The sequence below is a fragment of the Channa argus genome, chromosome 17 (genome assembly GCF_033026475.1).
Source record: "Channa argus isolate prfri chromosome 17, Channa argus male v1.0, whole genome shotgun sequence".
In the NCBI taxonomy this organism is placed as follows: domain Eukaryota; kingdom Metazoa; phylum Chordata; class Actinopteri; order Anabantiformes; family Channidae; genus Channa; species Channa argus.
In genome coordinates this window covers 5,186,908-5,212,278 of record NC_090213.1, presented here as the reverse complement: position 1 = coordinate 5,212,278, position 25,371 = coordinate 5,186,908, and the positions used below count along the sequence as shown (strand labels likewise).

The 25,371-nt window shown below is 36.9% G+C and overlaps 2 protein-coding genes across 9 annotated transcripts; both read right to left on the bottom strand.

Moving 5' to 3' along the window:
- Positions 1-64: 64 nt before the first annotated feature.
- Positions 65-13,816, bottom strand: tmem214 (transmembrane protein 214). The gene is made up of 17 exons (XM_067482635.1): positions 13,545-13,816; positions 9,196-9,389; positions 8,658-8,808; positions 8,306-8,440; positions 7,954-8,036; positions 7,526-7,631; positions 6,369-6,450; positions 5,954-6,055; positions 5,292-5,433; positions 4,872-4,963; positions 4,668-4,716; positions 4,353-4,460; positions 3,796-3,913; positions 3,566-3,662; positions 3,018-3,186; positions 2,717-2,868; positions 65-1,244 (listed from the first exon to the last, which is right to left on the bottom strand). Exons 1-17 carry the CDS (start codon positions 13,693-13,695, stop codon positions 1,118-1,120), a joined length of 2,058 nt encoding a protein of 685 aa, XP_067338736.1. The 5' UTR covers positions 13,696-13,816; the 3' UTR covers positions 65-1,117.
- An 878-nt stretch (positions 13,817-14,694) lies between these two features.
- On the bottom strand, positions 14,695-24,902 carry LOC137102786 (microtubule-associated protein RP/EB family member 3-like). Of its 8 annotated transcripts, XM_067482651.1 has the most exons (10): positions 24,765-24,902; positions 21,377-21,440; positions 20,507-20,634; positions 20,243-20,388; positions 19,327-19,486; positions 19,186-19,227; positions 18,092-18,228; positions 17,460-17,606; positions 16,650-16,684; positions 14,695-16,262 (listed from the first exon to the last, which is right to left on the bottom strand). In XM_067482651.1, the coding sequence occupies exons 3-9, from the start codon at positions 20,625-20,627 to the stop codon at positions 16,670-16,672; spliced, it is 768 nt and encodes a 255-aa protein (XP_067338752.1). In that variant the 5' UTR covers positions 20,628-20,634; positions 21,377-21,440; positions 24,765-24,902; the 3' UTR covers positions 14,695-16,262; positions 16,650-16,669. The 8 variants fall into 8 exon arrangements, with proteins under 8 accessions (XP_067338752.1, XP_067338748.1, XP_067338745.1 ...); XM_067482647.1 differs by lacking the exon at positions 16,650-16,684 and having other exon boundaries at positions 20,507-20,631; positions 24,765-24,901; XM_067482644.1 differs by lacking the exon at positions 16,650-16,684 and having other exon boundaries at positions 24,765-24,900.
- Positions 24,903-25,371: the final 469 nt, after the last annotated feature.

Below are 25,371 nucleotides of genomic sequence, written 5' to 3'. Positions count from 1 at the left end.
GACTTCCCAGATTTGCTATATACTTTTTTACTATGTTTGAGGGGTAAATAAATCCAACAGTGAATAGGGCTTGGATACTTTATTATAAATCATTTACATAACAAAGTAAGACTTTAATCATTTCCATTTCCAGCTAAGCAGAAATGGTTGTCTTGCCCAGAAGAGGGGTTCTTTTTAAGCCAGGAGGACGTTGGCACAGCTAACCATGATCCAATTACTGAGTATAAACACACACACACACACACACACAGAATATCATCCGCCTTAAAGTAAAGACGCACACTTTCACCGCTGCTTTCATTACAGGTGTCAAACTACTGCCGACAGATGAAGCATGAAAAAAGGAAATGAAGACGGACAAGACGAAGTGCACAGCTACTCCTTCAAAACCGTTCAAACCAGTGGTTCTCAATCCTGGTCCTCAAGGTGGCCTGCTCTGCTTTTCAGATATACCTGCACTACCCGCTGCTGATTACCGGGATCAGGTTTGTTCAGGCAGTCAGAAGCTAGGAGATACCATTTTAGATGAAAGGGATGAGGGGTACACACCGAATGGGCAGGGGTCCTTGAGGTCAGTCCACCAGCAGATGTCGCCCTTTCCTTTGCAGGCTTTAATGAAGGCTTCATTCAGCCTGATATACAAGCAAACTGCATTTGATCATATGACGTGGAATATAAAGTGACTCTAGGAAATCAACCGACGAGAAGTATGGAATATCCTTTTTTGGTCTTTTCCCTGCCATTTACCAAGTTTTCACTTAACACTTTATATATATATATATATATATATATATATATATCTTTAAATAAAAATTATTTAGAAATAATCTACAAACCTACATTTTCTATAAATTACAGAATTTGTTTAACCCAAAGGTTAGCTGAAATTTGCAATAGAAAACTCAAGGAGGGAAAGAGATACGACAAAAAAGACCCGTAGAAAACACATCTATACAATAGGAAACCGATTGATAAAATTTTGCCAAAATAATCTTGAAGAGTTTGTTTGTCTGACCCCAAAAAGTGTCCAATCACAACTTTAGAGAGGAGCTGATATATTTATGCCATTTCTTGTGTTTATAGTGGGTGTATGAATTAGTCAGCATCTAAGATGTTATTATGCTCGTGTCAGCAACTCCTGAGCCCATGTCTTGAAGGCAGAAGTTGTGTGTTGGAGTAGCTGCCATGTTGAGTTGGTGAAGGACAATGCGTGGCCCTGCAGACACGATACAGACACCTCTCCACTGCAAGAAAAACAGAAAATTCACTTTAAGAGTTGTCTCTCAATTGCAATATCTGATGTAGCTTTAAATAAAAGCAAACCGATTCGGATATGCGTATCTGGCTTGGGTTACTCTAGCTATTTGATGATCCATCAGGTTTGTAAGGTACAAGCAAGTTTAAAAAATGTCACTACTGTACATGCACTTCACTTTCATGTGCATACTTTATATATGTAAGACAGAAGTATCTAGTCATGTAAGGTTTAGTTAAGGGTTTTGCCTACAGTAATAGATTGATTATTTAATCGATTATTCTATCAAGTATTTTGCCATTAAGCCTTTTGTTTTTAAATTAATATAACATAATATGATAACATAATCAATGTACTAAAACATTTTTTAAATCAATTATATTTCAATATAAAACTTCAAAGTATGCATTGCAGGGCAATAATCCTTCACCAGGACGCCAGTGTTGACTGGTAATCTGTGTATTACAGACCAATATAAAGTCTCTCCACAATATAATTCAAGTTAAAGTAATGTGGTGGAATCTACATTTCCTAAACAGGTGTTAAAGTAAACAGATGTTTACTTTAGTTTAAATACTGTAACAGAATAGAAGAATGAACATGAAATCAGTCACTATCACTGATATCTGTCCTCTGTCTGCTGCTGACGGGGACTCTGCTGATGGCTACAGGATCCTGTCTTGTTTGGGAGTGTGACTGTCTCAGTATCCACCTGTACCTGTGGCACATTAGGTTGAACAGTTAGTGCATTAAATGCAGCACATACAGCTCTTTCTAACTTCCAGCTTTAGGTGGATGTAAGCTAACATGTTCGTAGCAGTTAGCGATTAACCAACCAGCTTGTTGTGGTAAAGACATCACGGTGGTGGGTTGACTGCAGTCACAGATGAAGTTATAGCTTTTATACAGGTTTACAATTGTTCAACGAGTGTTGCTCCACAAGTTTATTTTCTTATTCGCTAATCTCAATATTATCTTGAAGAATGGATAACTGGTGATTTCAGAACACAAATATTTATATTTTAATGCTCTAGTTAACCTTCATATTCTAAATCCACACACTGTAATTTCTTTATTGTCCCATAATTGTCACAGGTACCATCTTTGTGCACTATTCATTTCTAGCCCAACATGCTACGCATCGCCGCAAACCTAGTTTAGTTTGAGGTATAGTTTGTCATTTTGTAATATGTGTTAGTCAAATGTAATGTGACAAAACAGATCAAGTACATTTTATTTTAATTTATTTAAATCCTGTCATATTAAGAAAAAAAAGCTATAGTTTTTTGACCCTTCTTGTTTTTCAACATGTGTTTCACAGACAAAATTGCCATTTTTTTACACCTCAATATTATATTTTTACAATTAGATCTAAAACATAATAAAATGTGGAAAGGCATCCAAGTGCTTTATGAAATGGCTAACAGAGTTCAAGTGAAAAGGAATCCTCAGCATACTGACTTGCAGGAGTCTTGTAAGTTGGTCCATGCTCGATGTAGCAGGTCAGATATGGAGGCAAGAGCTGGCAGGATGTAATTCTGGTGGAGGAAAAGGAAAAGCTCCCTCAGATATGCCATCACCTGGAAAACACTGTCTGGAGTGTTTGTGTTCACCTTGAAGAAAGACATCAGATATATTTTATAATCATCTTTGATTCAAGAGCAAATAGATTGAGCAAAGTTTCTTCAAAACATCACTGATCATGAATAAACAAAATATAAAATACACAAATGAAAGTTTTACATAATTTACATAGTCTTACCCATTCTATGACCAGCGGTGTCTTTTCCCTGACCCAGAAGATAAACTGTGTAGTGTTTTCAGAAATTAAAATGGCTGCTGCATTTGCCTTTTCCAAGCCCTGCTCAATCAGTGGCCCCACAATGCGCACAGACTCAGAGTAATAATAAGGAGTGTTTGTCTCCAACCAGCTATAGAAAACAGGGAATAAAAATCAAAGTTATAAGTTTACTTGCAGTTTTTAAACATGTATAGGGGTTTAAAGACTTGTCAAGACGCACTAACTGAACATTATTGTCATCAAAAAGGTGCAGAGTTTTTACTAGTTTCTGTTATAAAGTGGCTATCGAGTTACTACATGTTAGCAAAGTTACTGTAATAGTAGGATCCACAACACTACTTGTGTGACAATGTTTCAGACAACAATAAGCCATAAAATGGCAAGTGAATAAAGTTAGTATGAGGCAATGTTAACAGAAAAAGTGCCAGAAACAGTAATTGGGAAACGGTTTTAGATTGAGTGAATTGGACATCATGAGACAAAGATCAGGTTTGAGGGTAAGGTTGTACCTGAAGCCCTGTTTTGAGTAGACTGTTATTTTGCCCCAGGCCTGTTGAGATACAGCTGTGACCCCTGAGTGGCGCAGATACATGGCAGTGGTGGAATCTATAGCACACAACCATAATTAGAACAAGATTTAAAATTTTAAAATTAAAATCATGGAAACAGCTTTGAAAGTTCTGTCATATATACACATGAAGACTAGTGACTGCCATGACTAAACAGGACTCAGACAGACCTGTGAAGGAACCATGAGATCTGATATCATGTGCAATGAAGCTGCCAGCAAACACAAGCAGAACCATGAGTAGTTTGGACCAGGGAAACCCATGACCACGCATCTTTACCTGCAGATTCTGGAGAAGGAAAACACTGAGCAAAACTTTTACCAAGACTAAGTAAAAATTTCTATTTTTGTGTCTGACAATGCAAGTGTTGAGTACGATTTATATGCAAAGGTTCTAAATGAAAAGGGGCTGTATGTAAATTAGAATATGCAATTTGAGAGTATACTTTCATACAAATGCACATTTCCTTTAAGGTTACGTAATAGTATGTAATCTAGAGGTGATTAGTAAATAAACGAATGTAGCAAACTGTACATTTTCCTGATGTGTTTATTTAACCGATAAACTTCAAAATTTGTTCTCTATCTTGTCTAGGACTAAGTAAACTTCATTTTCGTTTTAATCATTACATTCTCCATTTTGAATAACTAAAACTGTTAAACATGGGAAGTTTGGGATAAAATGTGCTTAGCGGGTAACTTCAGATTTTACAGAGACTTTGTCTCACCTGGCACAAGTTATTGCACTCCTTAAGGTCCGGAGACTCAACGGTGTCTTTCATCTCTTCATTAGTCACTGTGAAAGACTGGATTGTTTCTTCAAGGTTCTTCCGCAGCTGAAGATGGAAAACAAAGTTCAAGAGGACATAATGTACCAAAAAGGAGAGTTTACACTTTTCCAGGAGACACCATCTGCCCTGCACCCTGTCACACCCTGCAACACTTTGAATTTGGTTTCAATAATAAGGCAGTTGTTCTAAACATGACCTAATACATTATAAGTTGTAAACTTGTGAGTTTGGTTTAGCAACCAAGTTATATACCTTTGGTGGCAGGACATTCCAGGACTTCAATAAATGATTCAAAAGCAGACTGGAAAAAGAAAAGCCATAAGAATGGTCAGTTTCACAAAATGTAACTTAAAAAAAACTCCACAGCCTCCATGTCTTCAAATTGATGATAAATTGTCTTAGTATTAACATATTTATATGTAAAGTTGTGTTTGTATACAGTGTTGTATAGTTCACCTGGACTGGGGTAAGTGTTTTGTATACAGCTGTCTCCACACTCCAAGACTCTGTACATCCACACACAAACACTCAGTCATACTGCTGAGCAACTGGAAGAAAACACAAGAGAAGAGGAGACAGACAGAGGGAGTATGTCAAATATAACACCAAACATTCTTATATCTCATAGGAAATAAGTCACTGGTGGACTTTTAAACACATGACAAGTCAGAATCAAACACTCTTTGGCTATAATGCAGAACAATGACAACTGTTGTCCCCTCAAGCCATCTTGACCATATACAATACGAGTCATCACAAAGGGGCTAGAATTAACATACTGTATGTCAGGTCACTTATCCGAATGACACTGAGCTAAGCTACACTCATACTTTTGTATCAGCAATATCATGTTCCACACTTCTATGTGGATCTTACCTCCCTCTTCATGTCCTCTGGACAGTGCGGTGTGGCTCTGGACAGAAATGATGGCAGATAGGTGTGTAACGTGCTCTCAGGTTTGGCCCCAAATGCGAGGGCTTTAAGTCGAGGATACAGACGCCTGAGCTGCTCCTGCAGACTGAACATAAAGAAATAAATATTACATTTTCAGACAAATGTAACAAGTGAATCTACACAAAAAGTGGACAAATCTCACATAAAGGTTGTTTCCACCAATGGTAGATGGTAGATGAGCCCACAATCAGCAATTAGTGGTCTACAGAGTTTACATGAAATAGTAGGGCAAGTCGCCTCAAAAAATAAAATTAATCATAGAATTTCTTTAGAAAAGTTTTACCTGCAAAAATGTAATGGTCTGTGAGTAAGAGATCTTATTTACAATGTTAGTTTACTTAGCTTCTTGTTCTTTGTCAATAATGAAATGCAGTCAGCCATTTCCCATACATTTAAAGAAAATGGTACAAAGGAGGAATAACATTTGGATATGGATTTGGACATTTGGAAATTGGTTAACATAAACCCACCATCCAGGTAAAACTGTATATTCTCTAGAGTTGTTTATTAATGTGGACATGGAACTATTTACCAATGAATATGATTGACTGTGTAGAAGAGTTTGCGTCACTATACATTTATACCTTGGTGACAGAGCATTCTTTGGCATAAAGGCAAAATCCAGTAAAGGAAAGAACTCCTTAGGACCCATGATGCCAAATCCCTTTGTCAGGTTCGCATGAAGTCTGGAGAAAGAGGATAACAGCTGTGTTTCAACATTCATTTCAATTTATCTTGTCATTTAAAACTTTTCGTTCATAGAATATTTCTACAACATTAAAACCCAACAATGACTAAGTTAATTTAGAGAAATCAAAATAATGGGCATGCCAACATATTAAGACCCAACTCTCTGTAGTTAAAAATATTTAGTATAATCTTCGGGCTATAGATGAATGCAAATGATATAGTCACACTTTCGATGGATAGTTGTAGTCAAAGGAAAAGCACAAACAGCCAAAACATAAAATAAGCCAAATATTTCTTAGCTGGACTTACAGAAGAAGTCGCTCCAGATAGGCAATGGCATATGCAGACAAAGACTTCACTCCCAGCACAGGCAGCATAATACCCAGCCACACTGCAACACAAGTAAAGCATGGGATTCACTTAATACTGGAAAAATATTAGTTCAGCCAATAAGTTTGTGTCAACAAATGACAGTTTCCTCTTTTTCACCTATATAAAAGCCTACAGTAACTACAGCCTGCAAACAAGGCTTTAGCAGTAACATGCTAAATTATCTAGGTAACATGCAGAAACAAAACACTGTTATCTAACATGATGAAAAGTGATGCCGCGTGAAGGATGAACAAGCTCAGAAAGCATTTCTTGGGTGACCTAGCAAAGGAAAACCTCTCACTTTTAATTATAGGTCTATAAAGTTAAATATGCCACCTTGTGTAATTTTGTTATGGTGACATTTGCCATTAAAAACATAATTTTTACTCCACTTCCACAAAATACCGAACTGAAAATATTTTACACCAAAACAAGTCCTGCACAATTTCGCATTCTGGTTATATTAAAGTCTGGAGATCAAACTAGAAACACTATGCTCCTAGAAATACATTCCTGTGGAGTTTACTATCTTATTTTTAAAAAATGCGAGAGAAATATTTTTCTATGTGTAGCTATGCAATCTGCCTCAGAACAAGTAATTTGTGCCTTCCTTTGACTCAAGGGAGTCTAATGGTACTGCGTAATGTATTTTGCAGATGAAGGCCGTTATGTAATACGCATCCTCCTATGCCCACATACTAACACCCACTTCAGTGCTGATTCTCCTGCCTCACTGCTTCAACTAATGACAGTCAAAAACCTGGAGTAAGAGTTTTGTAGGTATTCTGTGTTTAAGCTGACACATAGCTAACAGTAGATGTGTTACTGCTCTACTGTGTACTGTTGCTCTCTTAACCCCCAACCCAGAATATATGTCAACACAGTTTGTTAAGAAAGTGGGAGAAATGAGAAACACTGACTAGGAGCAGTACATTTCTGAGGATGAAGAAACACTGTCTGCTTATCAAATGGAGACTATAACTTTGTATTTTTGTTTCATTTTACTTTGTTCAAGGACAAACAGCCAGATGTGACAACAGCCAGATGTGACAATGTGTATAAATTCTTAGGGTGAATGTTTGATTGACTATTACCTCTTAGTCCCTGGCTGAGGTCATAAAATCCTGCTTGGCCCAGAGTCCACATGATGGTCAAACACTTCACTGGGCGATTGTGAACCGACCGCAATAACTCCAAATACTGTTGAGGAAGCAAAGGAGGAGGAGAAAGAGGGCATTACAACATATTATTGCAAGGAAACTGCAAAAGACAAATTATTATAGACAACATAATCTAAAATGCTGGTTCATATACATGCTAGCTTCTTGCTCCATTGGTGCTTGAAAAAGCACCTGGTAATGGTGCAATAGTTAGTATTGTTACTTAATATTTTCATAAGTACATTTTAGAGCTGTCTACGGAGTCAAATAGGAATTTGATAACTGCAGAATTCAAGGTCAGACATACAGACAAAAACACACAGGAGACGCGCAGGCACGCACACACACACACACACACTCACCTCTGGCAGGTTTTGGGTGGCTATTTTAGGTTTGTCCTGTAGCACTGCCTGAATGCAAACTCTGTAGCCATGCAATGGTTCTCCTTGAAAGAGAAAACAGCTATTGGGTACATTTCAAGATGTATGCTTGCTTTTTGTTCTTCAAAGTTGTCGCCCATTATTGTGAGCTTCAAATCAATGTACTGCAGTCTTCAGGGGGCTTACCAAAATCATCTTGTTTTTTCAATAAAAGCATAAAATATTACATTAGGAAGAACACTGAATAGAGGCAGATGGAAAATGGTGACAGCTAAACAGAGAAATGGATGACATTCAAACCATTTCCTACCCTTTTGGAAACACTTCCACATACCTGTCTGTTTGTCCAGTTCCCTGAGCATAGTGTAAACACAGTGGTCGAAGAAATCTGGCAGAATGTCGCTGCAACGTCCAATGAGGCCTTTGATAACGCCCCTCAGTTCTTTCCCTGTAAGGCAGTATGGGTAGTCTGGAGGGAAAATGTTGGACAAGAGTTAAATGCTGACACCTGAGAAATGCCAAGAATCACTCCAGAAAAACAAGTGTCAAATTACTTTTTAGCAAATTAGGCATTTAACACACAAAGTCTGCAACAATTTAAGGTTTAGAAAACGCTGCACTGAATACGCACAGTATTTTTCTGAATATTTGCGAAAACATATAATAACACGTGTTTGGTGACCAACCGTGAGCATAGCTACTGAGTGTGGGCTCAGTGTCTGGCACAGTTAGATTGAGGTTAAGGTATCCAGCCAGATCTTTGACCCACACTGATGGGTTTTCTGGAAACAGGGTCTGGCTGTGAGCCAACTGCTGCTTAAGATCCTCAACATCCAACTAAATTGAGAAAGAAAACAGGACAGAGAAAACATCAAGGCTGTATACACGAAAACAACACAGCTATTATGCAAAGATGAGGCTGTGCTTTAGCATGTGATAGTTTGCCTTGAGAATGTAACAATGCAGCATTGTTTTTGTGTGTTTATATGAAGATATTTTGTTTTCAGAGGCTTAAATAAACACTTAATTATTTTGTCTATATTATTTAAAGAGCTGCTAAATTCTTACATGAATACTGTCGGCAATAAACAATTTTAATACAACATTCATCTAAATAATCCCAAACTGCTCATAATTCTTACTATAAATGCAAGAAATAAGAAGCTTGTGACATATTATGACAAAAATGACTAATACATACTCTGTAAGACGCATGTTACTCACAGCTTTGAAGGCTTCCTCGAGGGTCTTGTATGTCGTGGGGGTGACTGTATTGCTGGAGTGTGATTTCTTGGATGGTTTACTAGATGAGGGCTTCTTGTTTGGAGGATCGACTGGTGGTGGAACCTGTTCCTTATTCAGTTTCTTTCCCATACTCTCACCGCTGTCATGCAGAATCTCTGACATCTTCACGGGTGCTGAAGGAAAGAGAGGCAACTGCTGTCAGACACAGTTGTATGCAGATATGACACTGTGTGCGTTTGAAGAGTGGTCTCCTATAACCCTGTCTATGGTCAGTGTCCTGAAAAAGTTAATCCATGAAATCATGGCATATTCCTCCCCTTCTGCTGACTCCCTTTATAGCCAGTGCCTTCCACACCCTCCCCCCATGGCTTGTGTAATTGAGACTGATTATCCAAGACAATTTTTTTTCATTACAATTCAAAGAGATACAGTTAAGTGCCAGCAGCATTTCAACTCTTACTCTGTTACTTGTTAAGACTTGTTTCATATACTACTATGTACTCTCATGTCAGCCCCTCTTAGAATTTGGGATGTTGCAATCCCAACAATTAATTTAATCAATCTCCACAAATTAAATTTTTTTTTTTTAAAGAAAAGCTGTTGTGGAATTAGGCACAAAACGGTCTGTAAAATCCTTGAGGGAGTGACTAATACCAATTTTGTACTATAGTGACAATGTAGAATTAAAGCTTGTGTATACAGCACATTATCATGTATTTTTTTAATGGAATTATTCTAATAAGCTACTTCATTAGGTACACCTGTGCAGTTGAATGCAATCCAAAACAGCAACTCTACCATGAATTCTACTTTTACAAAGGTTATAATTTCTCAGTTCTTAAAGTTGAAACCAGATGAGGGGGAACTTCTCTAATGCGGAGAGGTGCTGCCAAAGCCTCCCGGGACACAGACTTACATTGAAACGCACTGGCAGTCTTGCAGAGATACTGCAAGTCTGTAAAGAACTGACCCAAGCTATTGGAGAGAATAGAGAAGAAAGGCTGGGCAGAGTGGGGAGAACTGATTTGGAGTCACAAGTCAGCTCTGGCTTAGGACGAACATTAACTTTAAGACAAATGTTACTGCCTGTGTTAATAAAGAAACATGTCACCTAGTGCGACAGTGTGGCTGTTGCAGTTTTATTAGTTTTATTGAGGGAACTCTAACACATATCAATGCACTATATAAGACCATGGTTACACAGACAATAAGTGCATGAAGGCTAAATTTACTCCATGGGATACTAATCCTTATTCATGGAGCAAAGACATTTACAGTATTTAACTTTGGGTCCACACAACCGTACAGAAGAATTCCAGCCCAACCCACCCACAACCTTAAGCAGCTGTTGACAGAGGTCACATGGTGTTCACCAACCATTCAGCTCAGCCTGTTGCTGAGAAACTTAAATCTAAATCTGCTGTGTATGTGTGTCAGCACAACAGGGGGTGGTGAAACAAATAATGGACTTGTTTCATCATCAAGTCTCACACTTCCTCAACTGGATTCAACACTTACTCAATTGCCGTCACAACACGTCACTTCCTCATTTATAGGTTGTGCAGCCAGGTTTATTTGTCACTTCCCTTCACCGAAGTAAGACAACCACACCAAGCAGGCTGAAGTCAGGAGTCAACTTGTCATCTCTGAATTATATATGTGAAAATATATATATATATATATATATATATATATATATATATATATATATATATATATATATATATATATACACATACACACACACAGTCTCTGGAAGCCCATAGAACACCAAAAACCTCATAGATTATGCAGTAGTATTTATTGCCTCTTGGAAATGAGAATTACTCTTATTTGTAAATGTATATAGGGATGAAGGTATGAGTTAGGTAATAGTCTGTCAAAAGCTAAGAGATTACATTTCAATCAAGTACACCAGCTCTCCACTGGAACAACCACAGTCACTGTGATCAGAAAGACTTTGGACAGGTTCAACTGGCAAATAAATAGCAGAGATCTAATCTTCAATGTTACCAGTTATTTAAAGAAAGAAGCAACCATACCTGGGTGTGGTAGTTGCTGCCAAGCTGACTAAATATAAAGTACAATGAATGTAAAACCAAAAAAAAATCTATCACTGGTCTGTAATTATGTTTTCTAAGTTGGGTCTTGTCCTGTATGTGGATGAAAGTCCCCAAACCTCCTACAGAAAAGTGCTATGAAGGGACAGTAAACTGCACTTTACCAGTGGTCGGTTTACATTTGCAAAACAAGGTGGTTTGTCCTCATCCTTAAAGTATTTTCTCCTGTAACTAAAAACTACTGCTTGAAAACATTTTTTGATAAAGAGATCAGACCTTTGAGAAATATTTCAAATTAACTTTTGAGAACACACTGACATCACACACAGACCACACAAAAGGTAGGACTTATGCTTTACTGGAAACTTTTTAGACAGTGTTTTTTACTTGTACAAGACAAAAGGCATTGGGACTAAATGTCTGGTTTTGCAAATGTACTTCTGCTTCCTGGCACTTTTTACTGGGAAGTTCTGAGTCTTTCTTCCAAGCAAGCAGTAAATAAGAGTCTAAAACAGGGCCAGGGCCAAATGAGAAACCATGACACTAATCTGCCAAAGTTACCAGTTTTACTGTTTAGTATCTCATGAACAGACTGCTAGGGAATGTAAGGCAAAACATGTACTATAATACTACCTATATCATTTCTGTATGTGGTAACTTAATAACCACAGATTTATTTAGTAATGTGTGACCTATTAAAAAATAAATAAACACTGACATAATGAAACATCTGATTTTGACATAGGGCCCACTCGAAATTAGTCAACAACGCAGAACTCAGTTTAGGCCATGGTCGTGGTAGCTCTTTGTATACTTTAGTGGTGGAAGTCCAATCCAGTTGTTCTTTAAACAACAAATTAGATAAAACAGGTTAAAACATTACAACCATAGTTTTTTCAGGTGCCCCAGAGTTGTAGGAACAGAGCAATTGCTCACTTTGTCCAGCAGGTTATCCAGCTTCACCTACAGCTATAAAACTGTAGTAAGATTTTACTACTTTGTAGCTAATTATTTTAATTGCTGGTGAATATTATTTTCTACATTAATTAAGCGGTTTCAGCTAAAAACTAGAGCTGCAATGATTATTCAATAAACTGACAAGATGATCAAAAATAATCAGGAACTATTATGATAATCAGTTAAGTCTGTTTTTTAAAAATTAGCAAATAAATGGGTTGTCAGCTCCTAAGATGTAAAGGTTTCTTGATTTGCTCTGTTTTTATTTGTGCTGGACAAAACAAGACATTTAAAGACATCATAGATTCAGAGACTTTTCGGAATTTTAATTGACTAACCACTTTTGGAAATAATCAGAAACAAATTGACAAATTTACTTAAAGACACAGAAATTCTGCATCTTGGAGAAGCTCGAAACAGTGAATGTTTTATAGGCCTCCTCATTAATATGTCTTAAAGATCAATTAAGAAAATCAGTTATGAAAGTAGTAATCAATAGTGTCTCAACCTCTTTTGTAGAGCGATTCACAGTTGAACTGCAAACTTCTAAAGGTTTGAAACATTAACCCTGCTGATGTGCAGGTTTTAAAAGAATCTAAGATTTGGATTATATGTAATCGTGTTTCCAAGTATTATTCTTTATTTTATCCAGCATTTCAGAAAACTGGACGTCTACAGCGAGTTACTGAGCAGTTCCAGCTGTCACCGTAACATAGATTAAGTGGTTATAAGCTAATACTTAGTACATCTGCCTAATGTTACGCTGTACCAACGCTGTGTGGATGCAGTTACATGAGGCGCAGCAGCAAAAGACCGTAAAAAAGGTCTCGGAGCTGTGACACGTTTCAGAGATGCAGCTCAGTGATTACTATACATTTTGTTGACACAGCTCGGGAGGCTGTTAGCAAGCTAACTTCACACGCTAGGTGGACAGCAACTCCTTCTAGCAGTGTGCCAGGAGCACATAGCCCAGTCACACAGAGACGCAAGTTAGCTATTTTTTAAAGACCTCGTCAACAGGAAAATCCAAGTATGGGCATTCACATGAACTAGCAAAGCTTCAAACGGGACAGGATAAAATTTGCCATTGAAAATTCTGCGCACAGCTACGCTAGCTAACGTTAGCTAGTCAAAATGTATGAGTTACGAACCATGTTTTTCTAAAAAAATAAAAGGAATATTCCAGGGAAGACACCGATACGTGGATTTTAATTACATGAAGTTAAGTGCGTGGATAAAGCTACACACGAAATTCCATTGTTCTTTTATTCGACTTTTGGGAGAAATATACAGCGGGCCATGTTCACTTACGTCTGGATGGCTGGTTTGATTCCCCCAGCGCTTTCCTTCCGCCGCTGCCGGGTTTCTTGTCTGTGGCGTTCTTCCCTCCTACTGAGCTGTTATGTTTCTTTCCTTTTTTCACAACCTCCCATTTCCCAGCTGAACCATTATTTGAAGCCATTCTCTGGTCCAGCGACGGTTATATTACTTGGTACTATTCAATGAAAAAGGACGACGTGCTCTAGATGGGACTCTCCGTCAACGGCTTTGATAATTTAAACGTCCGCGTGCCACGTCTCTTTGTCGGCATGACGTCAGAGTGATACGTGTGACCGTTAACTTTTATATTTCAAGTTCGTTCACGTCTAGTAAAATTACCCCAGAACCATGGATATTTTTAAATCCATTAAGAATACTAGAAAATATTCTTTTTTCTTTTTCACATTAAACAATAATATGCAAAATACGAGTTTTGTCAACAAGTACACTGAAAATGTCTGCTTATAAATTTGAACTGAATTAATGGATTAGTCGTGACCATTTACTTGGCAATTATTTCCTTAACGTGTCAAGTCATTTACAAGCCAAACTGCAGAAAACTGTGAGGTTTCAAGTTCAGCTTCGAATAATTTGTTAATACAGACAAAACGTATTTATTACTTCATCCAGCGTGTTGTTGCATGTCAAATATAGAATTTTGTGGCATTTTTTTATGGTGACAATTTATCACCTGAGTATTACTTGGGGACAAGACAATTTAAAATTCCCAGTCTGTCAAGAATTTAAAACTTTTTCTGATATTTCAAAGTATAATACATGTAGTCTGATGAGTACAGGTCAAGTTAAGCCATGGGCCTGGTGTAATTTTTTCTCTGGCCAGAATGTTGAATGTTGGCTGCAGTATCTTTATAAAGATATTAAGGTACTTAGTATTGCTCAAATTATTCACTTTAGACAGCCTACTGGATCAGTAAGTTAATTTTCTGCAAGTCCAATGTGCTTCGACCCCAGTAAACCTTTTCATTTGTCCTCTCATCATGGTTGCGTTAGGCTGTTTCAGATACTGTGTGATGCGAATAGTTTGCCTGAGTGTAATAAGAATTAGGGAAGAATTAGATGACACAGCTTCTTGAAAATGATGAATAGAGCAACAGTACTGCAAAAAGCACACACAAGGATGTTTACTTTTCTTGAACCTCAGAGCTTTATTTCATTCCAGCTGTAAGTCCAGATGACGAAAGTTTATCAAATGGCTGCCATGGTGACAAATTGTGAGGAGGGTTTGATGTTTTCATCTCAGACTGGTCTAACTAATGTCAATCACTTTCAGCCTGTCAATCATGAGAAGCCACGCTCATAGCCCATTGGCAGCCACTGTGGCGTATTAACGCTAAGCAACAAAACTCAATTAAATACGGCAAAATAATAGTAATTATAGCAGCTAAAATGTTTAACATAATTAACACAGTCAAACATTAGTATTTAGTAGTGTCTGTCTGTAGTCTTATTTGTTTTATATTAGTTCATTCATAGAATTTTATCTGAGAAATTACTTCAACATTGACACCTCTGACTTGGCCATTGAGGAATTCAATGCAAATAAAAAAACAAACCTTTTTAAAACAAATCTATAAAATATAAAATTGCATCTTCCTGTATCTTCCTGGCAGCAGCCAGTCACTGCATGTTGGCATTTTAGATCAATTCAGTCAGCTTGTTTTGCTACATTTAGTGCAAGTCCTTCAAATTCCAAATCCAAAACCAGATATTTTTTTCATAAAGTGTATAGAGCAGATAAAGAGATAAATAAATACAAACATAAATACATCATGCTGTCTCATAAACAACATATCAGAACAGGTTCATTAGCAAACCTCCGGTGGAACAATCTGATGAATAAGACTGTATTCTGTGATGTTTTTAATTTAGAATGATGACTTTTGCATGTACATGCGAGCACTTCAGTCTGTGATATGTATGCGGGCTAAATGTATGTTCTCATTCCATATTATGCATATATAAAATATATGCATGTGCAGACCTCTAATATGGGTTTTGACCATTTATATGCTTGCCATGTAAAATTTCCAGTCAAAATATCAAAAAACTGATCACATTGTGTGAAACACAATGTATGCTTTCATATATATATATATATATATATATATATATATATATATATATAAAAACTCTGCAGAGAACCCTGATGCATGTCCTTCTGTCTGGTCACCAGTAAAGAGTGCATGGTGAGGGAAAGTGACCTGCCTTTTGACGTAGGTTATTAGCACTGTTGGCTGCAGGCTGTCAGTGAGTGATCTATCTCATCTCAATGATATTAACCTTAAACTTTTCACAGACTAGCAGGCTAAGCTAACCCTTTAGCACTGCTATCCCCTCTGGTTACTGGTTAGAATAAGTTGAGAAAGCCAAGCCAGGCAGCTGTGCTATACAGTATAGTCCAGACAGGTCTGGGTTAAGTTTCCTTTTCTAGTTTGGGAAGCTAAGCTGTATAGTCATTTTGAATATGGACAGCCACAGACAAGATGGGAGAAGGGGAGATTGTAAATAAAAAAATAAAAGGGAATAAATAGGGATCTGATGAAAATAATGGTCAGGTATGTTAAATTGTAAGAGGTGAAAGGGGAACAAACTGATGGTCATAAAGAGAACTGTGGGAGTTCAGTACTCCTCCTGGTCTCCCCGTGCTCCTTCGTCAATTTCGTCCTCTTCTGGTGGTGCAAATCCCTCCTGCAAAAGAAAACTTGGGTCAGTGTAGTAAAGAATAAGAGTCTTGGATCTATGAGCAACAATGCAGGCAGTGACTACTTTAGTAAGATGCTATACGATCTTAAAGTTGACTTGAAAATTGGTGATTGTCAGATCGGATGCAGCCTAACAGCACCTAAAATCTACCTTTGTGTGTTTATGTTAGTCACTGCCTGCCCGCAGGTCACATGTGCTGCAAAACACTGTGATGGATCAAGGAGACATGCAAAAAAACTACAGTTGCAAAGAAAGACTGATGACAGATTAAGACTTTATATATATTTGTTTGACGGTTCTACCACCTATTGCCCCAAATATGATCACAGATTTAAATGACCTTTGTTACTCTAAGTAAGGGCAAAGACATACCAAGTGATGTAGACCAACTGCTACGCCGCCTTTGTCTGGGCCAAAAGAAGAGGCACATAAGTACAACACAAAGACAACAGCTAATGGCCATCTAGCACATACGTTCAACTCCTGCGTGTGAAGCAAAGAAAGCAAAAGACCAAGCACTGCGGATGTGTAAAGAAGAGTTTGCTTATCTTTTTCACACCACTGTCACTAACCACAGATGGTTTATTGCTGCTAATAATTCAGGATATGTGTGATAAGAAGTTACAAAAGGCACTGGTGTTAATACCATTGGCTCTTTTCTTGCATGGATTCACTCACTGACGGCCCAACATCGTCTGATGGCTGATCATCAGATTGGTTTGTCACAGCCCCAAAATTACACATATTGCTGAATTTACATTTAATCTGAGTTAATTAGTCAAGTTTGGGTTAGCAACAGATTTTGTTTTAAATATGAAAAAGACAAAGCTCTAAGTAACAGTCTCTCCTTTCATCGAGCTATTTCACTCCGTTACTTTCCACTCTTTGAAGCTTTTCGTACTACACATGCACTCTTGTAAAAAGTGACTGAAACACAATTACACACATACAGCAGAGAAATTCCCCAGTGGAAAACTACCTGGGGAAATCCGGCTGATCCCCTAACTTGAGTACGGTAACCAGGATGCTTGTTAACATGACAGTTAAGAAATCAGCTTTCTTGTAAAAGCAAATGGTAACCAGTTTTTAAGTGCATATAAACACATTAAGGCTCCTTATGATGCACATGTAAGTAAGAAAACATACACTTTCACGACTGTTAATGTGCATGATCGTGTTTACCTCTGTAGCATACAGTATGTCCATGATTTTGTTGAGGACTGGGTTGTTTTCATTTTCCTGGCAGATGAGTTCAATGTCTCGCAGTTTTCCAAAGTAGAAGTCCCTTTCCTTCTCCAGTCCATCTACAGTCATTTTCAGATTCAGCAGCTGTGTGCAGGGACAGAAGAAAACAAAAGTGATCAAAAGGCCTGTCAGAGAGCATGTTGGCTTGTGATAAGAATATAACTACAAATAGATCAGAAGGGCTAACAATCAATATAACTACATAATAATAATAATAATAATAATATAACCAAGCTGCATTAGTTACGAGCCAAGATAAGAGAAAGAAAAACTGCAGGTTGAAATTTCAAACAAACAAAAGCTTTGCATAAAATTACATCTAAAAATGTTTTCAAAGTATATCTCATTTAACAATTAGCTACTTAAATACTCTTTTAGTAAAAGCTAATAAAGAACACTGACCATCCAGAGGTTATGTCATTTTGAAAATGCGGTATTCACCCAGGCTGGACCCATGTGGTATACTCTACATGACTTGTGCCAAAAATGACTCTCAATCGAGTGTCTCGAGTGTTACAGAAGAAGCTTGAGAAACACCTAAATGTCTGAACCGTTACAAGCAGTGATACCTGCTGGTTGAGCTCTAAGAGCTCAGCATCTCCTCCATTACGGGTTACAGGAGTGGTCCTGCGTGCTGGTGCTAAGTTGATCTGCCTTTGTGGGGTGGGAACAGTCTTCAGTGCTGTGGGAGATGTTCTCTGGGGGCCTGAAAGACAGAAATACAGACATATGGTTATACATCTACACTTGTTAGGAGACTCGCTGATGTTTTACCTAAGCTTATGAGGGTGTCACCAAGGGTGCATAGTTATTTTATTTAACTGATTCACTCCCCTTTAACCTATTCTGCTGTTTACACAGGCTGTGCAATATCATGGTTTACCCACATTAAATAAGTTTAATATTTTTCTAGAATGTTCTTATAGTCTAATTTATATCTATCTTAGTTATTAGTTTTTATTTAATTTTTTTTTAGCGAATGTTTCTGGGTGTAGAGCAGTACAGTGCCTTAACAGAACTTTTACTGTTGATCAGCTGCTTTCATCACTAGGGTGGTGAAGACAAAAAATAACCCCTAATTCTTTCCCTTAAAACAAAATGATTTCTAACCTCAACAAGCCCCTTTAAAAAAAACAAGGAATGGGCAAAATGTCTTAAATTCCTTAGCAACAGGTGTAAGGAGATATAATTACTTTCATCCCACAAACATGGAAGTATCAAACAAACAGATGCAAACATGAACACAAACTCACAAACATTCAACTTTAAAGAGGATCCTTATTACCTTAAAGAACTCCAGTGTTTTGATATTTGAATCTTGCTTGTCAACCAAACTCAACATAGAGTACGCCAAGAGACAAAGGCAGTTGATAATTTGCATTTGATTTTGCTAATTTTGTTTTGTCGCCTTTACTGTTCTATGTACATGCAGTAAGTCTTATTCCAAGCCGAATTTCCTGCAGAGAAAGCTACAAACTGCTTTAGATACAAGTGCTGTTTGTACAACGCAGTATAATTTATAAAAATAGAAAACTTAACTAGCTGCACGCAACTACAGAGAGCCCACAAAAAAGTCAGATCAGAGGCAAAAGGTAACTTGCAGTTAACAAGCACTGAGAGACACACACACAAGTGTACACATGCCTGATGGAGGAGATGTTACCTGAGCGAGCAGATCTTTTAGATTTGTGATGAATGGGTTCACCTGGGTTAGAGGTGGGGATGTCGTTGCATGAAGAGATGAGACCACTGAAAATTTTACTTTAAGGTCACACACAGCTGACTGTGCATGTGTTTTTCATACCTGGGTTAGGTGGAGGCGGCGTTCCCTCCTGGCCTTGCCGTGACAGTAAAGGGTCATATTCTTTCCCGTCATAGTTGGCATCAAAAAACTTCTTAAACCACTGGAGGAACTCAAAGTTGTCCTGAAACTTTCCCTTCACCAGCCTCTCCACAGGTATGATCTGAAAAAGAGAGAGAGAGAGAGAGAGAGAGAGAGAGAGAGAGAGACTCTTAATGGTGTTGCTGTGATCTATATGTTATTTTAATCATAGGGACAACAGTGTTCTGGGACCTGATCAGTAAGTCATCAAAAATGCTTAATATTTTAAGTGCAGTTTTTGTCAATTACATTTTATTCTAATTAAATTAATAGTACATCTAATAATATATCTTTTAGGAAGAATTAGATGATGTAATGCTGACATTCCAATTGCAACGGGCGTAAATGTTTTATTATTGTTCTAAAGCCTTTTCTGATGCAGATGAAGATTTTTTTCTCCCTTTTTGGTTAAAGAAATTAACACTAGAAATGGATACGAATACGGAGCAAGCTTGTGATTGAAGTACTATTATATGAAATTCCAAATTGAAAAAAGGAAATGTAGCATAACATGATAATTATAAAAAAGATTTTGGGGCATCTCTGAAAAAACTCTTAAGCTAAAACTGTCCTCAGCAGCCAATGACTTCAGACCCTTTAATTATTGTCACACCTCAATGCAAGAATCAAAAAAGCTTTAAAACTTGCAATGTTGCATCTTACACCTAAATGAAGTTGAAAATGCTGCTTAGATTGACTGGTGTCAGAGTAATAGGGTTAATCTGAGCCAACAAGGAGTGTTGCCAGTGATTATGTTTCTTAAAGAAGAAACTCTTGCTTACTGTAAAACAACTCCAGGGGGAAATCTGATAATGATGTGCATGTTTGGTTTCCTCACCTTATCCACATTCATTCTCTTGAATGACGCCTGTAACACCTTGAAATTGTGGATGTATTCATGCTCCAATTTAGCATTAAACTTCACTTTCTTCAACAATATGCACCCTGGAAACAGCATGTCCATGAACTGACAGTATGCAGCTCCTACAGGGAGATCACATATATATTTACTATTAGAGCTTCATATATATATATATATATATATATATATATATATATATATATATATAATATAAGCTTGTGTAAAAATGTGAGTGTTTACCTGAGCAAAGCTGCTCAATCTTTGTGTAGGTGAGCTGTAGAGAGTCATTGACCCATGCCAACATGTCATGACGACTGAGGTTCTCTATAGTCATAGAGGTGGAGTAGACATTCACCGCCATCCTCCTGCTTCACATAAATCCAGAGAAACAATTGCAAGCTGATGTTACAAGCAAAAGTGCAATTACTGACCTATAAAGGTTGATTCATACTTTTTGTCTACAGCTGGAGATGGCCAGTCTTTTGTCCCAATGTACGTGCATTTTAATCAGTGTATGCAACTGTAGTATATTTATAAAACTTAATAATGAACAGAAATGCATACTGGCATACATACGAAAGATAATGCACTTTATACTATTCGCAATGTTCTTGAATGTTCTGAAAGTATTTTTACAGACTCAGTTTCTAGTTTCTACAAACAAAACATATGACCAGCCTATGAAATTTGACATATTTTTATAATTTACCTATAACCCATTAAATATGTAGTTTTGCACTACTTTCACAATATTACAATTATTCTCAGATATTACTTTACTACAGTTTCATGCATGTATGTATGTATCAATAATAAAAAGTAGATGATATTATAACTCTATAAATAGTAATGAGTACTTTACATTTAATACGTTGGATTAGGGCTTTTGTTTTAAACCTTTAGATTGAGAAAAGTCTTGAGATAGAGTATTTTTATGGTTTTATTTTTTTTATTTTAATAGCAAATATACCTATTAATAATAGGCAATAATACCTATTCCGCCACTGAAAAGTATCTATGCTAACAGTTCAAAAGAATACAGTGATATAGGAATAATATGTGAGATGTACTTGCTAAAGTGATCAAAAAATACACAAGCACTTTACTCACCTGTGTTGAGTGTTTGGTGTGAACTGTTCAAATGAGTTTTTGCAGGGCTGATTAAGAGAAACACCTGCTAAGAGAAAATAGACAATCAATCAATCAATCAATCTTTAAATGGCCCCTTTTGTTCAAGTCAGTGCAATTCAAAGTGCTTTACAGATAATTCAAAAAGTTGATAAAAACCTTTGCATACAAGGGCAAAAACATAAAAGCACTGAAAATGTATGTGAAAATATAACGCTAGATAACACAATCACAAGACGAAAATTAATAACACAGCATATCAAATGAGAGCAATAAGACAAAGACAACTGTCTTTGTTTTATTGCTCTCATTGCACACAAATAGAAGTATAAATGGTAAAAGAATAAAACTAATAAATAAAAAATAAATAAATGAAAGAAAACGATCAATGAAACATTAAAATAAAAAAAAGACTTTATATAAAATATAGATAAAAGAGACAAAGACAATGGTAGATACACTGAGAGAAACAGCAAAAATGAAAATAAAAGTAAAGGAACATAAACATATATATAAAATTAAAGAAATGCGGTTAATAAATAGTTCACAAAATATTTGTATTAAAAGCCAGGCTAAACAAATTTTTTTTATCATGTAGTGCAGTGGTGCCCAATATGTCGATCGCGATCCGTCCTCACTATGAAATTTGTCACTTGGTTGACATACAGGTCAGCCAGTTGGACATCTGACACACGGGTCACCATGCATGTGCATGGATAAAACAGCGCCAAGTGCTGCAAAACTCTAGAAAGCTAACGAGATAGCCTCCAATTTATATCTTTTGGCTATTAGCAGCTACTGTCCGGACTCTGCAACCCTGGCTGATTCTATTCAGTACACAAACAAACATTGTGCATATAAAGAATTCTCAATATATTTATAAATAAATATATGTTTTGTATTTTATAGTAGGTAGATCATTTTGACTTGGTCATTTTATAGGAAGCTTATAAGCCAAAAAATGTGGGCACCCTTGATGTAGGGTATCAGTCCTGATGCCAGTCATACTTCAAGAATGAACATCACCTCAAATTTACAAATCTGAAATTTCTTAACAGGAAAATAATGTGGGTTTTTTTTATATTTTCTATAGACAGCCCTCTCAATATCTGTGTTTATCATCTCAAGTTTAGCAGTTTAATTTCTTGTTTAACAGCACCTCCACTCGGTAAGAGTAAGTGCAGATAAAGTAGCAGCCAGACACTAGCTCAGTCTACTGAGGCTACTAATCACTGCCTAAATTAATCCCTCCAGCACAGGTTCAACATGGCCATCACAGGTCACGCCAGCAGCTCAGTTCGCCAGTAGTTGTATATCTCTGGTATAAAAACCAATGCAGCTATAATTTCATCACACGGACACTTTGAGAAAAGGAAAAATCCAACAATACAATACAAAGAACAATACAAAGCATTTCCTGTGAACTGATGGTTTCCAATGTAAACACCACACAAGACATTGTGCTGAACAATAACTTCCTGCCTGTAGAACGTCACACAGATCTCACTGTCCACTATGCAAATGTGATAATTTGGTTAAGCCGTATTGTGGTTGTCTACACAACTTCCTATGAGTCCATAAGATATTACAGAAACTTTTGACTAATCTGCCAAAAATGGAATTGATTAATTGAATTGAAATGTTTTTTTGTTTTGTACCAATGAATAACACCTGCTTGTTTTTTTTTTTAAATGAACTAAAATTATTAAAGATTTCACTGTGACAGTAGTTAGGTACACTAACACTGATACACTAATTATTTCTACAGACCTTGGGGATAGTGTCAGTATTTATAAGATGCATAATTTGACTGGTTTGTACTTCATATAATCCATTAATGTAATGTAAAAAAAAAGGCAGGCTACATATATTGAGGATGGTTCTGATTGCTATAATTCCGAACTTACAGATATTTCATAGATAAAACTTTTATTTAGGTTTAATTAATTACAAACCGAATCTGCAGTTTAATCAATATTGGGAATAACTGTTAGGTGCAGCTCTAGCTTAAACAATGTTTCAGTTATATGACAGAAAATCACTGATTGACTGGTTGCTTTTTTAAGTCCAGTTTCTAAAATGTGAGGTTTCTCAACTGTGAATGTTATATATTTATATATATATATATATATATATATATATATATATATATATATATATATATATATATGTGTGTGTGTGTGTGTGTCTGTATTCTTAAACTGCATAATCCTGGATTATAGCTCACTACTTTCTGGCACATGTTGCGCAAATAATTAATTTATTAACAGATAACAAATAATTGGCAATGAAAATTGCCCACTTATTAGTTCCAGCCATCATTATCAGAATAGCCCTTTTATAGATTAACGACAGCCACTTTCTTTGAAAAAGTAAGTAAATTAATCAAATTTGGTTGCCTGGTTGAAATTGAGAGATCAGTATTTATATCTATTAGAAAATGAGCATTTTAATGTTGTAACTGGTGAAGGCGGAGCTATTTTTTAAACAATTGTTAATTATTGTATAGTAATTAAGTTACTATCTGAATAATAGAGAAATTGTTTATCAGGGTTTATCCTTTATTTCCTATACACCGGTTTTATTAGGACTACAGCTGTCAGATAAAATGCAACTTGATATTTTTTTTAAATAAATGTAGAGAATTAAAAAATTAAAATATTTTTCTCTCAAATGTAAAATGTGCAAACGCCTCCTCTGAAATGTGATGTAGTAACATTACAATATTCATGACATAAAAATACTCCAGTAGCCAGCGTTACCTTGAGTTTCCAACTAAGTAACGTTATAGTACTAGTGAAACTAGTCCCCTTGTACTGACAGATACGATTATGACACTGCTATCACAACGCTGTAATGTGGGTCGGTTCTATGCGGGAGACAACGGGGCAACCGGTACATGTAAAGTTCCTGTGTGTGACTGGTCTCAGTCCCGCTTCACGGCCCGGTGTTGCCTGGTCTCCCCAGTCAGCTTGTTGTTTTGACAGTTGACGTTGGAGCCGCTGCACAGTGCGACAGACTCCGCTGCCTCTGGTTAATGCTGCTAGCTCCCAGCTAAAATGCTAACCCTGGCTATCGAGCTCCCTTGCTGTTTGGCGGTTAATGGTGAATATCGAGGCTTTGCGGCGGATTTAATCTCGCCAGTGCGACGATGACGCACTAAAAATATCCACGAGTGTGAGCGAAAAGCAGACTTTTTCAGGCTAACGTTACCCCCCTCTGGAGGCCTTTCCGATAATACACACGCACATTACCAATCACACCACGGGATGAGACAACTATTTATCTGACACAGAAATCACTTCAGTCAGCAAATAACCCGATCTTACGCGTAAAAAAGCACATTTTAAGTTAAGTTTCTTTTACTCACAGAAACGCTCAGACTCTCGCTGCCGTCCCGTTGTGTTTAATGATGAAAAGCTTTACGTTGCTATCGACACTCTACCTCGGCAAGTTCCGCGAGACTGCGCCGACCTAAGCCGCTAGCACTACGCATGCCCTGGCAGTTGCAGCGGTTTCCCTTTAATCTTTATGAAACTGAGTTCCACGGAGCGGCCATGATGGGGACAAGGTGCGACGGTATCAGTCCTGGCTGTGTTTCCAGCAGTCAGATAAATGTTCTGCAAAACGTGCATTTAACTTAATATATTAAAGTACCCCCAAGTACATTATTATTTCTGTATGCTTAAGTTTAATACAGACAATTTAATATTATACAATGTATCAAATATGTATACAAATTTTCATTTGAAGTACACTAGTCAGATAACTGTAATGGAGTATGATACATATATTTTGGCAAAACGATTGAAATAATAATTAAGTATCAGTCAGTGTATGTTTCCTTTTATTAAAGAGACTGGATGAAAAATAAATAATCATGTTATTTTGTCATTTTACACGTAAATACTACCTGAAATACTAACTGGCTTGTTACTGTTTACACCACCACATTTCAGAGAAACATATTGCACTTT